This window comes from Emiliania huxleyi, assembly GCF_000372725.1.
Source record: "Emiliania huxleyi CCMP1516 unplaced genomic scaffold EMIHUscaffold_7, whole genome shotgun sequence".
NCBI lineage: Eukaryota > Haptophyta > Isochrysidales > Noelaerhabdaceae > Emiliania > Emiliania huxleyi.
This window is the reverse complement of record NW_005196756.1, coordinates 1,401,059-1,417,548: the sequence shown is the minus strand read 5'-3', so window position 1 is coordinate 1,417,548 and position 16,490 is coordinate 1,401,059. Positions and strand designations below refer to the sequence as shown.

General features: G+C 63.4%; 3 protein-coding genes across 3 annotated transcripts in view; all 3 read right to left on the bottom strand.

Moving 5' to 3' along the window:
- Positions 1-2,189: 2,189 nt before the first annotated feature.
- On the bottom strand, positions 2,190-3,295 carry EMIHUDRAFT_96880 (hypothetical protein; the record flags this gene model as incomplete). The annotated part of the gene is made up of 4 exons (XM_005762017.1): positions 2,190-2,380; positions 2,489-2,633; positions 2,770-2,847; positions 2,939-3,295. 4 exons carry the CDS (start codon positions 3,293-3,295, stop codon positions 2,190-2,192), a joined length of 771 nt encoding a protein of 256 aa, XP_005762074.1.
- Positions 3,296-7,721: 4,426 nt separating this feature from the next.
- Positions 7,722-9,850, bottom strand: EMIHUDRAFT_432929 (hypothetical protein). Its single transcript, XM_005762016.1, has 5 exons — positions 8,990-9,850; positions 8,792-8,923; positions 8,329-8,672; positions 8,118-8,249; positions 7,722-8,038 (listed from the first exon to the last, which is right to left on the bottom strand). Coding segments are annotated over exons 1-4 (1,317 nt in total). The 5' UTR covers positions 9,830-9,850; the 3' UTR covers positions 7,722-8,038; positions 8,118-8,248.
- Positions 9,851-15,740: 5,890 nt separating this feature from the next.
- Positions 15,741-16,490, bottom strand: part of EMIHUDRAFT_448439 (hypothetical protein) — a gene marked incomplete at its 5' end in the record, with an annotated part of 2,402 nt that continues 1,652 nt past the window's right edge. Inside the window, one exon of the mRNA XM_005762015.1 lies at positions 15,741-16,204. Coding sequence (XP_005762072.1) covers positions 16,019-16,204 — 186 coding nt within the window. The 3' untranslated portion in view covers positions 15,741-16,018. The remainder of the gene's footprint in view (positions 16,205-16,490) is intronic.

Below are 16,490 nucleotides of genomic sequence, written 5' to 3'. Positions count from 1 at the left end.
CTCGCATTATACCTCTGCAAATTGTCTCTCGATGAATGTGCGCCTTAAGAGATTTGAGCCATCCATGGTGGCAGCTGCGGCAATCCACCTCGCGCTGCACACACGCAACCGCTCCTTGTGGAGCACGCCCCCCCCCCCCCCCTTTTGACGGCACGCATCGCATCTTCTTAATGTGATCGCACCTATTTTCCTTATATATAAAAACCTCTCCGTCTCACAGCTGATTGATGTGTAGGAAGCGACCGGCTACACTCGTCTTGACCTCGGTGACTGTGCCAAGGAGCTGCATCTCCTCCACCAGCAAGGGCGCAAGCTGACCTGCAGACTGTGCGCAACAAGTTCAGTCGTAATTTCCTGGACCCGCAGAACCGGTGGGGGCGCTTCCTCCGGCTGAGAGCTGAGACCACGCCTCACATCGGAGGGGAATAAGTGTGACTTCTATGAAGCAGTCTGGGTGTTAAACGATGGCAGAGAGAGTAGTATCGTTGTATAATGCATCGTACCTGGTCCCGCGCGCCGCGGCTGAAGCATGGAGCTACACGGCACACGCATGCGCAGCACACAAGGGGACGAAGTCACGCTCCAGAGACGCAGGTCGCGCTTGCCGAGTCGACGGGGAGTGCTAACGACACAATCCCCCCCCCCCCCCCCAAACCCCCCCCAACTGCCCGACGACAGAGGCAACTTGTTTGCAGCGTGTCGTGCAAAGACGCCTGCGCTGGCTTTGCTTCCCAGGACCCTGCACATCACCGACACTCGCACGCGAACAGTCCAGCCCGACATTCAAGAGACAACTCCCATTAGCTAAACACGGAGTCGTGCCCTGATAGCCGCACAAAGAATGACTGACTGAGCGGGCGTCGCGGAGGAAGTGGCGAGCGAGCAATGTCCAGCGCGCCTAGGTACTACACGAACGGACGAGTGGCCAGATCGGCAGCGGAGGAGGCGCGCCATCAGGGCGAGACCCCACGAGGCTCGCGGCACCCGCGGAAGCCTCAGGGGAGCCGCGCAGGGAGCGGGTCGAGGTGGGTGGTCGAGGTGGTCGAGGTCGAGGTGGTCGAGGTGCTATTTCGTTCTACTGCCCCCCTGGGCTGGGTGCGCTTTTTAGCCAGGCGGAGTGAAGGCTAACCTCGGAATGTAAGCGCACTATGGCTGTGCTGTCTCCTACACAGCCATCTTACCTAAGGATGGCTGAGCTAGCTGCAGTGCAGCCATAGCCTCCAGGCCGATGGCTGCAATACACACAGGGCAGCCATCCTGAGTAGGGATGGCTGGAAGCTCGCTGCTGCAGCCATACCGCACGCCCCGGGGCGGGCCCTCATGGCTGAGCTGGCTATATCGCAGCCATCTTGGGTAAGATGGCTGGGCCACAGCCATTTCAGCCATCTACTATGGCTGGGGCACAGTCAGTGCAGCCATCCTCCGGAGCATGGCTGGTGACAATCGATGGCAGCCGTCCGCCGCCCCCCGCCACAACGCACAAATGGCTGCGCGCTTGCCGCCCCCGGCCTCGCGGGACGGCTGCCATTGGCTGCCATCGAATTATCACCAGCCATGGCTCTGGAGGATGGCTGCAATCTCTGTGCCCCAGCCATAGTAGATGGCTGAAATGGCTGAAATGGCTGCCCCCCAGCCATCTTACCCAAGATGGCTGCGATGTAGCCAGCTCAGCCAAGAGGGCTCACCTCGAGGCGGGCGGTAACCGGTATGGCTGCGGTAGTGCGTCTCCAGCCATGTGTCTACTAAGGATGGCTGCCGTGTGTGTGTTGCAGCCATCGGGCTGGAGGATGTGGCTGCACTGCAGCTAGCTCAGCCATCCTTAGGTAAGATGGCTGTGTAGGAGACAGCACAGCCATAGTGCGCTTACATTCCGAGGTTAGCCCGGAGTGAATCGGAGGGGGGGGGGGGGGATCTGTTAACCAGCGGAAGCGCAGGGGCCAGGCCGGTGCCAGGCGCACGAGGCGCGGCGCGCGCGCACGAGGGACCAACCCGCTCTTACTTCCAGAGAGACGCGAGTCAGAGCGGGGTCCCCGGATGCGGGATCTGGCGGATCGCGCGGATGCGGATCGCGATCCTCCGCGCACCGCACCGCGGATCCCGCTCCTCCGCGCACTAAAAAAATCTGACATTTTTAAGTACCTATCAAACGTAGAAACACAGAGCGCGCCAATAATATCGAGAGGTCCTGCTCACACCAACAGGACCGCATTTATGCAGCCGTCATTCTCCGGGTTGTTTGTCACCTGCGCATACTTGCCCCACACCACCTTGCCCGACGGCGTGACCAGCCCCAGGTCGGCGCAGTTGACCTCGATGATCGTCCCCTTGGTGATGACGCCGAGCGACGTGTACAGCGGCGACTGCGGGTTCTTCTTGACGCCTGCAGACGGGAGGGGCCATGGCTAGGCGAGGGGCGGCGGGCGTTGCGCCGCGGCACGCCGCGCGCCGCACGCCGCGCGGCGGGGGCGAGAGGGTGGGGCCGGGGCACGCCGCGCGCCGATGAGGTCGAGCTGGAAGGTCGCCTTGAGCTCAGGGTGCGTCACGTGCGCCTTTTTGAAGCGGAGCGCCGCCGGCCGCACAAAGCGCTCAAACTTTGGCGGCTTGCGCGTGAAGGACTCGCCGACGAAGGAGACCTGGCCGGCGGGGGGTGCCGCCGGTGAGGGCAGCGGCGGCGAGGGCACCGGCCGCGAGGCCCGGCGGCGAATGTGAACAGCAGCGGAGGGCGGAAGGGAGGGCAGGGGAGCGAGGAGCGGCGGTCTCCTTGTTGACCATGCGCTTCCACTGCTTCTTCTTCCGCTTCCCCGACTTGATCACCTTGAAGACCTCGTCCTCCGACACCGGCGCCACCTGTGGGCGGCCGTGACGGAGGGAAAGAAGAGGCTCGGCGGCAGGCGCAGCGGCGAGGGAGCGAGGCAGCGCGCGCCTTTGGGATGGGCACCGCCCACTTGCCCGCCTTCTCCTTGCGCTTCTGCTTGATCGAGTTGGACAGCACCTTGGCGTGCGACATGCCCTCGCGGTCGAGCAGGTACGCCGGCACCGCGTCCTTGTCAGCGGGCGCCTCGGCGGCCTTGTGCTTGTTTAGCCGCTCCTCGTGCGCCTTGATGGTCTTCTTCATCTCCGCCTTTTCGGCGTACCGCTTCTTGTTCAGCTGCTTCGCCTTGATGCCCCGAACCTTCTTGGCAATCGCGCTCTGCTTGTGCCCGCTACGCGCCTCCTTCTTCCGCTCGCGCTCCGCATGGTCGAAGCGCTTGCCCTGCCGCTTCTGGTGCAGCTCAATGTAATCGCCCTGCGCCATGCGTGGCAGACGCCGGTGGCTGCCGGTCAAGCACTTGCGAACGCGAGTGGGTAGAGCTGCTGCGAGACGGGCGGCAGCGAGCGGCGCGTGTGAGCTGCGGCGCGTCGCAGGCAAGCTGAAAAGAATTCTTACACCGCAAGCCTCTCCGCTCACAGCACACTGGTCTTTCTTTCTTTCTTTTACAGCACACTGGCACGACAAGGGCGCGGACTGGCGCGGACTGGCACACACACCGGCTCACCACCGGAGCCGCCTAAGCGACGCTGAAAAGAAGAATTATTTTCCCAAGTGGCAAGGTGAAAGAGCCGCCGGAAAACGGCGACTCTCTCGCACTCTTTTCCCGCGTTTCACATCACAACCCACCTTTGAAGGCACCAACTCTGTCTTTCTCTCTCCCTCCCTCTGCCACACCGCAATGCTCAGACCCAAGAAGAGAGAAGACCCAAGCAGCATCGTCTAATCAGCGTCGTTTCCCCACAGGACTCGCATGCTCAAGCCTACCATCGAGCGCTCAAGCTCAGTCGCATCGGTGCCGTCTCTACTCCGGCCACGCCTCGTGTAGGAGCACCTGTGCAAAATTGAGCCCGCTCAGGTGTGCACAAAAAATATAAGGGTCGAGCAGGTTTCGAGCTGCATGGGGACCTCCCGCCAGCGGGAAGGCTTCCATTAAGAGACGCTGCGATGGAAAGGAGGTCTCAGCTCGGGAAACCTATATAGCATACCGAGGGAATGAGACACCACGGAACGCACACACCGACGTATGTATGTAGGAAGGTGGAGAACAGTCAGGCTCGGACTGGACACCAACGCGGTATGGGTGGACGCTGGACAGATGATGACGACACGCACGAGCGACACACAGACACAAACAAGCTCACAAGACACACAGCCTGATTCACAGCCTGACGCCAAACAACAAAAATCTCTCTCAAAAAAATCTCTCTCTCTCTCCGACGCCCGAAGTGCCAAGAAGGACGTCATCAGTACGAAACCTCAGAAGGCCATGGGCGCCGAGCACTTGGAGCACTTGGAGTGCAGTCATCAACCTCACATCCAGGGCCGGGGAGCTGAGAAGCGCACCCAGCGGGCCGGATGGGTGGGCGACGGCTAGCACCACACTCCTCTCCTTAAAATCCCTGTGTGGTGGCGGCGTGCCGTCCTCCCATCCCTCCCGGTCTCTGTTTTCTTTCTTTCTTTCTTTACAATTTGCGGTGTCGCGAGAAAACAAAACCCTTTTTTCAGTTGTCATCGGAGGGCGGGAGAGTGAACAAGACGCCGATAGCGACGTGCCGCTCGCCGCTGAGCTCGCGAGCGAGTCCTCTCTCCCTCCCCTTCTCTGCTTGAAGTGGCCGGTTCGGCCATGGCCAGGCTCATCTACATGACGACCAGCGGTTCGCAAGCGCACCTCTCGGCGCTCCGTTGCTTCTGGACCTCGCGGTGGACCAGCGCTTACGACATTCACGTGTACAGCAACCGGCGCCTGTCGCACGCGTGGAATGAGACCGTGAAGCGCATACCCGGGCGAACACACTACATCGCTGTCGAGCCCAATACCGACCGGCACCAGGAGGGCGCGATTCGCGCGATCATCTACGCCCGAGCGCACTTCGCTTCTTACGAATGGGTGATTCGGACTAATCCGGACGTGCACGTGGTGGATTCGAACGCGTTCACACGTTGGATGTCAGAGCCGGCTGTCCACGCAATCCTCGCCAACTGCAACCCCGACGTCCGGTGCACACGATCGTGTCCGCGCGCGCTCGTGCACTCAGATTTCCAAATCTTCCGCCCGCAGCACTTGCAATGGAACGCGTCCTCCGAGCTCGCCGAGGAACACGCGACGGAGCTGTTCCGCGGCGCCGGATCCCACGTTCGATGGCTGCAGCAGCTCGGTTACCGTGACCGTTCGTGCCGCATACGCGCCGGTGTTCGGGAGAAGCGGCCGACGGTGGTGCACCATCACGGCGGGAGCCGCTGCGCGTGATCCCGTGATCGACCGTGATTTTTGCTGCTCTTTTTTGTAAGCAGTAAAAAGGCACTCTAAGACTAAGACTCTCTAAAGCTCATCTCGCCACTCCGTGAGTGGGGTCGGCGTAGCCACGCGCTTGAAACCTTGGAGGCTGAAGCAGTGGGTCGTCAAGCCCTGATCGGCATCTCGGGTTACACGGGCTAGAGAGCCCTAGCCCTGGGGGGTGCGCGTAGGGAAAGGGCCATAAAGCAAAGCCGAGAGAACATTCCCTCGAGAAGGACAAAAAAGAAAGACTAACCCGAACCTCCTTCCCTGGTTCCCCCCGCCAAATGTCGCCGTTCTCGGGGCATGCTATCCTGTGTAAGCAGGGCAGGTGGGGGTGGGGGGCACTCCCACGGACGTATGTATCCGTGGTGACTGTCTCTAGCGTCGGAGGCAAGGCAGAAGATAAGAATATTCAATTTCTTCCCGGCCACGCCTCGAGCGCTCAAGCTCGGTCGCATCGGTGTCGTTTTCGCGCCGTTCGTGCTCACATGGCCCGGCCCTTCTGAATTCTGCCGTCGCCCTTCTGATCGCTGTTGTCGCCAACGCGGTGTTGGGCTGGGTGGGTCTCACGCTCGTACGCACAACGGCGCCACCACTCCCTCCTCCGCAGCCCGCCAGCCTCGCTGTCCTCGCCGCAGCTGGTGGAGAATCTACGCATCCTAACGCGCCAATGACGCTGCATCCTCGAGTGCCGCCCATCCAAGTAAATCGAACACCTCATGCGGGAGACAGCCGCCTCGTGTCGCCACCGGAGCATCCAACCTACCACTCTTCCGCGTGGGAATCAATCAAGAACCAGGGCTCGGCGCAGCCAGCCTCCTCGCGGTGGACAGGGGCCCGTGAGTGCGGCAGCCTGGAGGCTGTGGTCGCCATGTACGGGGCCGCCGCCCCAGAGGCGGCGGCACGGCTCCCAGTGGCAACCGCGCCGCGTACGCACAAGAAGCATCCGTTTGTCTTTTTCCACCAGCGCAAGACGGGCGGCAGTACCATCCGCACTCAAATGGTCTACTCCGCCAAGAAGCATTCCCTCTCCTCGTGGGTGCCCTGCTCCAACAGGGTGCCGTGCGAGAGCTGCTACGCGCCTCCGCACCCGCCCTTCTCTGCCGTATACGGCGGCCATCTGTACTGGGCGTCGGTGCAGAAGGCGTTGCTCCGGCAGCAGGGCATCCACGTCGGTGGCGCCGCCACCCGCAGATGCACTGCTTCACGGTCTTCCGCGAGCCGGTCTCGCGTGTCGCCTCATGCTGGCACGCGCCTGCTCGACGCCTCCTAGACAGATCCTAGACGCCTTCCTAGACGCCCCGTACACGCTTGCCAGGAGGGGGCAGGCATGACGCTAGTGTCCGCGGCACGCCAGGTCGTACCGGATGGTGGAGAAGAAACGAAGACGGGGCAACGGCCTCGACGTCAAAACGTCTCAGCGCAACAGCTTTCCCACCACACCTTGCAGGTCAAGGACCTTGCCTCCTACAGCGCCTCGCAACTGCGAGAGGCGTCAAAGAGGAGCCGCCTCGGGCACGGGATGAGCGACTCCTCACAGCTGCCGGTGCGAACAGGCGCTCGCCACGGGGATGAGCACCTTCGGGGAGGGCTGCAACAATGAGCCGCTGCGGCTCTTCTCCGATGCCGGCACCAACGAGGCGCGCCGACATTACCCGAGGGGGGGGGGGGGGGGCAAACCCCCCCCTGAGATGCCCAGATGGCCCGAGTCGTAGGCACGCGTGAACCGGCTCACGGCCGAGAATGGCGCGAGCTGCGGCGCGGCCGGCTGGAGCATGGACGTCGTGGGCGTGCTCGACCGGACGCTGCACCGCGCGAGCCGATGTGTGGTCGGCGTGCTAGAGCGATGCGAGGAGACGGCAGAGGCACGCGCACATGCACGTGAGCTGCGAGGCTGAGATCTGGGGTGGGAGATATGGCGGCGCGAGGAGAGGAGCGAATGCACTCCCCGCGCCCTGGCTCGCGCCAATGAGGTGTGCACACGTGTTGCTTCACGCGTGCGACTGTGGATAGGTGCTCTCCCACTTTGCGCCTTGGCTCGAGATGTCGTGCGGCCAGCACCTGAACGCCAATCCTCACTCGTCAGCCCTCAGCGAGGATGCGCGGCGCGAGATTCTCGGCAGAACGCCGCCGAAGGAGCCTCGCTCCCCTCCCTCCGCACCCTCCTCTTCAACGCCCAGCTCAACACGACGTGGTCCTCTTCACATGTCGATCTGTGATAGGCGGCGAACATCCTCCTCGATGCGCAGCTCAATGTGACCAGGACCGCACGCGCGAGAAGCCAAACGCCGCCATCAAAGACGTCTTGGCGCTGCCACTGGCACTGCCGCCGGCGCCGGCGCCGCCGACGCGGAACGACGCAACGATACTGCCGGTGGTCGCCCCAATCAAAGGCAGCGTGTCAGTGCCAGGTGTTTTTAACCTTGTTTTAACCCTTGTCGGAGAGTCGGACGCGCGCGTGGGGGGGGTCGAGGGGGGGGGGGGCGCGGCGGCGCGCCCCAAACCGCCCGCAGCCCACTTAGCGTTAGTATTTAGCATTCTTCTTGCTGCGACCCCATTGCTGGTGCCATGCGCACGTCTGACATGCGCAGCGGGGCGGACAGCACCTCCGGCGAGTAGATTGGGATCGAGGAGGACGGGTCCAAGTCGCACCTCGCCTCGCCGGCGGCAGCGCCAGACTGAGCGGCAGACGTTGGAGCGGGAGTGACCTGGGCGAGAGGTACTATCACCTGCGGCAACGGGCGGCGGTTGAGGTGTAAGCATGTGAGTGCTGCAGGGGGGCTTGTCGGCATCGGCCAACGGGAGCGCCGGCACTCCGCACGGCACAATCATCTCGACGGCGTCGGGACGGCCCAGCACTCCGATGAGAGCGTCCGACGAAGAGAGGCAGCGGCGGGACTGCGTGCTCGCGTAGTAGGCGAGCACTAGCGCCGAACACGTCTGCGAGGCGGGCCGGGTGGGTGGGAGAGCTCTGTCCTCTGAGGGGAGAGGCCTTGGGAGTCAGATTGCATTCTCGCACCAGGCAGAGGGCCGCGCCCGGCTCGACCACGTCGGACAGGAAGCCGGCAGGCAAGTGGGAGTAGATGACGACGGCCGCCAGGGCGAGTCCCGACGCCGCGCCAGCCATGAGGTACAAGGCCGCGGTCGACGTGCGCGCGCGTGCCGTCGGCCGGATCGCGCCAGCGAGAGGGCGGCGACGAGCTCGACGCTGCTCGAGAGGGCGGCGACGAAGGACGAGTAGACGAGGGCGCCTCTGTACTCGAGGGCGGCGCCGAAGTAGAGCGCGACCTCGTACGAGTAGACGATCACGGCGAGGGCGGCGCCCGCAATGAGCCGGAGGAGAACATGCTCGAGAGAGCGAGCCTGCGGGCAGACTCACCGCGCGGCTTGAAGAGGGGCTGTCTCCCGACAGTCGAGTGGGGGAGCGTGACGTGGACCCCCCCCCCCCCTCGCGCGCGACCGCGACCGCGTAGCGAGCGCACCTCCCGGATGATGCAGCAGCCCAGCAACATCGCCAGGAGCGCGCCCAGGGCCAACGGAATCAGGAGAAGCAGAATGGCGGGGGGCTCCATGGAGAGGGAGGCGGCGACCCCGGTGTCGAAGAACCATGACGGCGACGGCGGCGGCGGCGGCGGTGGGTGTGGCGGCGGCGGCGGTGGGTGTGGTGGCGGTGGGTGTGGCGATGGCGGCGGCGGCGGTGGGTGTGGCGATGGCGGCGGCGGCGCAACAGAGCACAGGAAGCTCGTCGTGTCCGTGTGTCCCGCCGAGTAGAACAGACGGGCATTCCGCTTCCAGTTGCAGTGGTTGGTCGAGCGCCACTCGCAGCAGCCCGCCTCGCTCTGCGCCTCGCACAGCGCGCGGCAGGCCGCGGAGGAGCCGGGCCGCCCGAGGTAAGTTCGGTAGCTGCCCGTGAAGCCGTGATAGCCGGAGCCGTCATTCGACGAGCACACGTACCGCACGGCGCTGTATGAGTCGCACGGAGGCGGGCGCGGCGGGTACGGAAGAGGTGGCGGTGGCGGTGACGAGTGTTTCCAGCCGAGGACGACTAGCTCGCCGACGTTGGTATGGCCGCGAGATGGCTTGACCTGCTCGAGCGTGATGTAGCGCACGCGCCCGCACCGCGTGAGGTCAACGCTGACCGTGTGCCCGCCCGAGTTCGACAGGTCTGAGAATTCTACGCTCGAGGTCGCCTGGTGCGGCAGCGGCACCGATGCCGAGAGACACGAGACGGCCACTTTTGAGGGCGCATACTTGCCCCAGCCTGGCGCGGCAACGTACGAAAGCTCAAGCGAGCTTACCGCGTACTCATCTCCCAGGTCAATTGTCGGCTGGTAGGCATGGGAGGAGAGGTCAAACTCCACGCAGTTGGACCGTGTGATGCTGCTGGGCTTGACGCCGTCGCTCAGAATGGTGTTGGCAGGGTCGTCGTAGTAGCCGCCACAGCACCCGGGAGGCTGCCTCGCGTAGGTGTAGGTGAAGGCGATTGGGACAGGCGACGCGTTAGGAGGCGATGAACCCATGCCCCTCTCGTCTGTCCAGGACAGAGTAAAAAAGCGAGCACGAGCCGACATAAAACGCCGCAAAAAAGCTTCTCCCGGAGGGAGTGCACTCTCTCTCTCTCTCTCTCTCTCTCTCTCTCTCTCTGCACTGCCCCAGCCGCACGGCAGCCGCGGCATTCAGTTTCACACACGAATCGCGATCAAGCATCAACCCAAACGGCCAACGCCCCAAGCAACCGCCTAGCGGCCAAGCGCTGCGCGCCTCGTGCGGCCTGGCCCCGTTCGACCCCGTACTCGGGCTTGTTCATCCGATTTCCCATTCCGCAGGCAGACATGCGACAGAGACAAAACAAACACTCAGCAGTTGTCTACACCTTTCTTTCCAGTCCGCGTGAGGGTGCCCTCCACGCTGGCGGCGTCGACTCGCCCGCCCCCGCATCCCCACCTTTCGTCTCCCCCCCCCCCCCCCCCCCACCCGCGTCCTCGCCCCTCGCCGGGACGCGGCGCGCGCCTCGCGCGGCTCATGCGACGGCCCGCCCTGCTTTGCCAAGGGACGTCACATCGCTTGCTAGCCGCCGAGAGGTGTGCGCTCGCTTCAGCGGGCCATCTCGGTCGCCTCCAGACCTCGCACATTGATGATGATGACGACCCCAGATCGCGGATGTGGGCCTCCTTCAGGTCCTGGGTGACCGCGCAGCAGCCGCAACAGCAGTGGAAAAGGCAGTCGCCGCACGCCGATGGAGATGAGGAACCAACAGCCTGCGCCGTGAACTGCACCTGGCGGCGGTCTGGGGTGCCTAGCGCTGTACACCAACCCGCAGCGGGTCGCCCACGCAAATCGCAAACTACGCAAAAACTGCCACGCGCCTGTGGAGCTGTGGTGGGTGCTTGGTGAGAGTAGCGCGGGGAAGGCGAGCTCATGCGCGTTTGAGCTGCACATGGGCTGCACATGCGCTGTACACCAACCCGCTGCGAGCCTGTCGTGTCCCTTGTCAGGAGCAGGAGAGCCCACCTGTGGCTGTGCCCCTGATCGTCCTTCCAAAATCCTGCTCGTGCAGGTGTGGACCCTGTCCTCCTCCCCTATCCCTCGTTTGGGTTGTCTGTTTTCTTTCTTTCTTTTTGGGTGTGAAAACACGGGTAGCGACACAGCGGGATTTGAGGCTGCGGAGTGCATGCCCCCGTGTTGGGGACATGTTTGGGGCATGGGAACTGCAGAGATCACAAGATCAAACGCGGACCCATTTTTTCTCGATTTTTTCGGACCCGGGAACGGCGTGCTCTCTCGACCGGGCAGCTTTGCCATTCCGCAGGGCGTATGGCTCGCCGCAGATGAAGCGCCTGAGTGGGTCTCTCGCGACTATGTCATTTCCGAGCGGCTCGGCCTCCACCACAGTGAGGTGACGGCGCTGATGACTGCGGCCGGTCTCAACGGCCGAGGCAGTGCTATCCAGTCTGCTCTGAATGACTACCTCGCGGAGCATCAGCCGGGCGCGGCCCACTTGCTCGTTGCCAAAATAACGACGCAAAAGGGTGGGCGGTGCCGTGACTCGCGTTTGGCGCCAACCAGTTGGATTACGACCCGGTGCATCAGCTGGACGAGTTGACCACGCCGGTGGCCGACCGCAAAGCTCCCGCGCCGCTCGGATTCAGCCGGACTCGCCTTCTCCTCGACAGTCAGTATCGGCAGACGCGGAGCGGATCAGCACCGCCCGAGCCAATGGAGGTGTCGTGCAGTGCGCCACCGGCTCTGCCACCGCCGCCACCTCCACCGCGGCCGCGTTTGACGCTCCAAGGCATCTTGACCGCCCTCGGCGTGCCTCTTACGGATGAGGCAGGCCACAAGCTACCGGCATCGCTGCTGGACCGCAGGTTTGACATGGGTCTCTCAAACATGAGCGCGACGTCTGGAGGCGCCGCAACCTAATGCAGGCGGGCTCTGTCGCCGTCTACCACGTGCTAGACGCGCTCGCGCCAGATCCACTGGCAACGGCTGCAGCCCTTTCCGCCGTACCGAAGCGCTCATGGCCGGATAGCAGCGCTGGAGCCGGCCTCCGCTCCGCGCTCGCGACCTCGACGCCGCCACGGGGCCGTCGACTGCTCGATTTAATTGCGCAGAGTCCGATGGCCAAAAGCCTGGTCTATTCGTACATATGTGCAGAGCAGCGAAAGGAGCCAGTACGTGTGCTGGCTCAGATCCTCTCGCCGCTCACCGCCGGGTACTCGCTTCGCATCTTTAATGAATGCTTCGAGTTTCAGTTGGGTGAGGCCGGAGTCGGGCCACTGACCAGATACCGGTGGCGATATGCTAAGTGGCACGCGTGCATCTGGCTCAGCGGCCAGACGCCAGCTGTGAGTAAGACGGAGAAATGGCGGCTCAAAGGCGGGGGCGACCTTGGAACTCTCCCCCACTCAAAGCTGGTTGGCGCGGTAGACTTCCTGGCGTCGGGGGACAACATGCAGCACGCTTTCGGGACGCATCGTGTCAAGACTCCCAAAGACTCAGCGCAGGCAGTGCGCCGAGGCGCTGCATACGGCGTATGCCGCGACGCGAGACGCGACTCTCCGCCTCGGCCGTAGCCATTTCTTGGCAGAAATGGTGGCGGGGGAGACGCATAAGTCTTACAAGCGCACTAGACACGTATGCAGAGCAGAACGGTCGCCAACAGGCCAAGCGACTGCGCGAGTACTGCGCCGAGCTCGGGCAGCTCGCTAGTAAACTAGAGCAGAGAGGGAGGGCGAGACGATCGAGGGGTCCCGTACCACGCGGAATCGACCCTATCCAGTGCTCAAGTGCTCAACTAGAGCACGCGAGTCTTCTGCCCGAGGGCGACGCCGAGCGCACGACATGGCAGGCGGAGGCGGCCGCTGTGAGGGGTTTTGCCCATGCATTGCATTTTTTGCATTCGCATGCATCGCCTGCATTACACCTGCTTTACAACTGCATTCGCTGATTGCATTTCGTTGCATATGCATTCGATGCATTTCGCGCGTGATTGCATTTCGTTGCATATGCATTCGATGCATTTTGCGCGTGATTGCATTTCGTTGCATTATGCATTCGATGCATTTTGCGCGTGATTGCATTTCGTTGCATTATGCATTCGATGCATTTTGCGGTGATTGCATAGATGATACACCATTTTGTTGGCTATTTGGGCGCAAGAGGTCTGTGAGCGCCCCCCCCCGGCGCCCCCGGCGACCGGCACCCACCGCGAGCAGCACTTCGTCCGGTCCCTCAAAAGAAAATTGATTTTGAGAGAGAGTGCGATTGGCAACCTCGACGTGACGCGCGATCAATTTCTTTTCCTCGCAATGTCTGCCCCACGGCGCCGCTCGCGCCGCCTCGCCTCCGCCGCCGCCGCCGCCGCGCACTGCCCCCTCCTCGACCTGCCCCTTGAGCTTCTCGCGCGCGTCATCTCCCGCTGCGACCCCGTCGACATCGCTCGCGTCGCGGCCGTCTCGCTTCTCTTCCACGCCTCGCTTGCGCTGGAGGGCATCCGCTTGCGCCTGCAAGAGGCCGGCTACGAGCCGCCGGCGCAGCCAGAGGGCGAGGGCTGCGCCGTGCGGTGGCTGTGCTACTCGGCCGTGCTGCGCGAGGCCAACCCGCCGGTGAAGGCGGCGGCAGGCCATCAGCACAGCCTTTTCATCGACGGCGAGGGGCGGCTCTCGTCGTGTGGCTCAGCGCCGTCCTTCGTTCCAGGGCTGCTCGGGCACGGCGATGAAGTGACGCGGCTCAACACGTCGACCCGCCTCCCTTCCCCGCTGGGCGGCGAGCGCGCCATGAGTGTGACGGCAGGAACTGCGCATAGCCTCGCCCTCACCGGCGGCGGCAGTGTCTGGAGCTGGGGCAATGGATGCGATGGCCCGCTGGGCCACGGCGACGAGGAGGACCAGTGGCAGCCCAAGAAGATCGAGGCCTTTGCTAACCGGCGCGTCGTTGCTGTGTCGGCGGGAGGCGACCAAAACATCGCCCTTACCGCCGACGGCGCCCTCTGGAGCTGGGGCTGGGGAGGCTTTGGCAAGTTGGGCCACGGCGACCAGCAGAACCAGCGGCAGCCGAAGAAGATCGAGGCCTTTGCTGGCCAGCGCGTCGTCTCTGTGTCGGCGGGATTCGCGCACAACCTCGCTTTCACCGCCGACGGCGCCGTCTGGAGCTGGGGCGGTGGACAGGACGGCCGGCTTGGCCACGGCAACACGCAGAACCAGCCGCTGCCAAAGAAGATCGAGGCCTTTGCCGGCCAGCGCGTCGTTGCTGTCGCGCCTGGATACTTCCACAGCATCGCCACTACCGCCGACGGCGCCCTCTGGAGCTGGGGCGATGGAGGTGCGGGCCAGCTGGGCCACGGCGACCAGCAGAACCAGCCGCTGCCCAAGAAGATCGAGGCCTTGGCTGGCCAGCGCGTCATCGGTGTGTCGGCCGGAGGCAACCACAACCTCGCCGTCACCGCCGACGGCGCTGTCTGGAGCTGGGGCAATGGTCTCTACGGCAAGCTGGGCCACGGCGACGAGCAGCAGCAGCGGCAGCCGAAGAAGGTCGAGGCCTTCGCTGGCCAGCGCGTCCTCGCTGTGTCGGCGGGAACATACCACAGCCTCGCCCGCACCGCCGATGGAGCTGTCTTCACGTGGGGCAAGGGCGAACACGGCTGCCTAGGACACGGAGAGGACCTGTCGAACCAGCTGCTGCCCAAGAAGTTCGAGGCGTGGTCGCTGGGGCAGTGAGGTGGGGGGGTTGTCTGTGAAATTCTTACGCTGGGGGGCGGGGGGTGGCACTCGAGCGGAGGATGGGAGGGCGGGGCGGCCACGTTCTTTGTACTTACTGTTGAAACCGATTCGCGCGCTGCACGCGCAACCCAACCCCTGCCTAGACGAGTACTGTGCTAAGAGTACCCGGGGCTCCGTGTGGGGGCCCGTGCGTGTGCCGTGAACATCTCCTATCATCTTTACCGTAGCTTGTGAGCCAAGAGGAGACCAGCAGGACTCTACTACACATACTCTAGTCTCTACTCTGCCTAGAAGGGGTCCGCCTGGGGAGCGCAGATGGCGGCGCAGGCGCAGGCGGCGGCGGGGTGGCAGCGCGGCACAGACGGCGGCGGCCACCCCGCCCCCACCCAGATGCCGCGCGTAGGCACAAGATATGACTGTAGGGCCCCAGAAGGCTAGCTGGTAGCTTCATTTGTAGTAGCACAGCCGCCGGTGCTAGAGAGGGGTACGCAGAGGTGGGGCGGGAGGGACGGAGGGTTGAGAGAGAGACCCATGACCATCCCATGTAGTTGTAGCACAGCCGCGGGTCCGCAGTGCGCAGAGGTGGGGCGGGAGGGTTGAGAGAGAGACCCATGAGGCATGACCATCCCATGACACTGCATGGACCACACTCACATGTCTTTGCATGTAATAGTTTTGTTATACCCTCATGGGGCGCAAGAAAGAGGCTGCACGGCTGTGTACGGTCTGTGCTGCTGTCGGGCTGGTCGGGCTGTCGGGCTGTCAGCGCTGCTGTCAGGCCACTGTGTGCTGTCGGGCTGTCAGGCAGCTGTCAGGCTGTCACGTTAGGGCCTGACAGCGACGGAGCCCCTCTGATGTCAGACTCTGCTGTCAGGCTGTCAGATACGTGCTGTCAGGCTGTCAGAGAAAGTGCTGTCAGCGCTGTCAGGCTGTCGGGCACTGTCAGGCACATTGTCCGGGTTTGCTGTCAGGCTGTCAGACCAGGGCTCAGCCATTTCGCATCAAACCCTCTCGGCTGACGCAGAAAAATATTAAATTCGCCCACCAGGGGCTCTATTCTGTATTCATGCTTTTTTCCATGAATCTCACAGAGCCGGGGTTTTCTAGATGCAGGGCCAGGGGCAGGGCGCAGGGGACTGGAGCTGGACTGGAGCGAAATCGTTTTGAAATCCGAAATAAAAGCAAGCGAGTGCATGCACGAAGACGATGTCGATGAACAAAAAAACTTATATCTCGTTTATGTTTGCGGCGCACCCTCTGGCGCGCCGAGACGCGCCTCGGCTGAGCCCCGCACGCGCGACACCACCCTACGCTCTTGCCACATGTCTTCGCTTCCCGAGACAGCTGAGCGTCGGGGACGATCGGCCTGAACATTTTAGTCGCGTGTGGAAGCGGCGGCGGCGCAGCCAAAGCGCGCGCAGCCCCGCCCCGGGTGCAACCCGGCCGACCCCCCCCCAACGAAGGAGATCTTGGCCCGCCTCGCGCGCGCTAGCCGGTGGCCGCGCTCGCCGCGTTGACCGCAAGCTGGTGCCAATTGGAGGTGAACTCGACCAGCCCCTCGGGCACCATGCCCCTGATGTCGCTCGCCTGCGCGCAGTACTGCATCCGCATCCGCTTGAGGGTCTCGTTATCGTCGTGGATCTCGAACGGCGCGGAAAAGTTGAAAAAGATCTCCTGCGCGGCGGCGTGGCGCGAGTGCGCGGGGGCGTGAGGCAGGTGTCGACTGTGTGTGCGCGCGCGGGTGGTGTGTGTGTGTGTGTGTGTGTGTGTGTGTGTGTGTGTGTGTGTGAGTGTGTGTGTGTGTGTGTGTGTGTGTGTGTGTGTGTGTGTGTGTGTGTGTGTGTGTGTGGTCTCGGGGAGGGGGTCTCGGTCTCCCGCTCCTGCTTGTCCTCCGCCATCTCGCAGTCGATGACTGTCTCCTTTTTGGAGTTGATCAGAATGAACGGCAGCGTAATGCGCC

What these genes read in the sequence shown, in the direction of transcription:
- EMIHUDRAFT_432929 (XM_005762016.1), bottom strand. Translation starts at nt 9,829, where the DNA reads ATGGGTTCATCGCCTCCTAACGCGTCGCCTGTCCCAATCGCCTTCACC. An exon ending in CACCGCCGCCGCCGCCATCG is followed by an intron (nt 8,924 to 8,989) that starts CCACACCCACCG and finishes CCGCCGCCGTCG; the next exon opens with CCGTCATGGTTCTTCGACAC. An exon ending in GCTGCTGCATCATCCGGGAG is followed by an intron (nt 8,673 to 8,791) that starts GTGCGCTCGCTA and finishes GTCTGCCCGCAG; the next exon opens with GCTCGCTCTCTCGAGCATGT.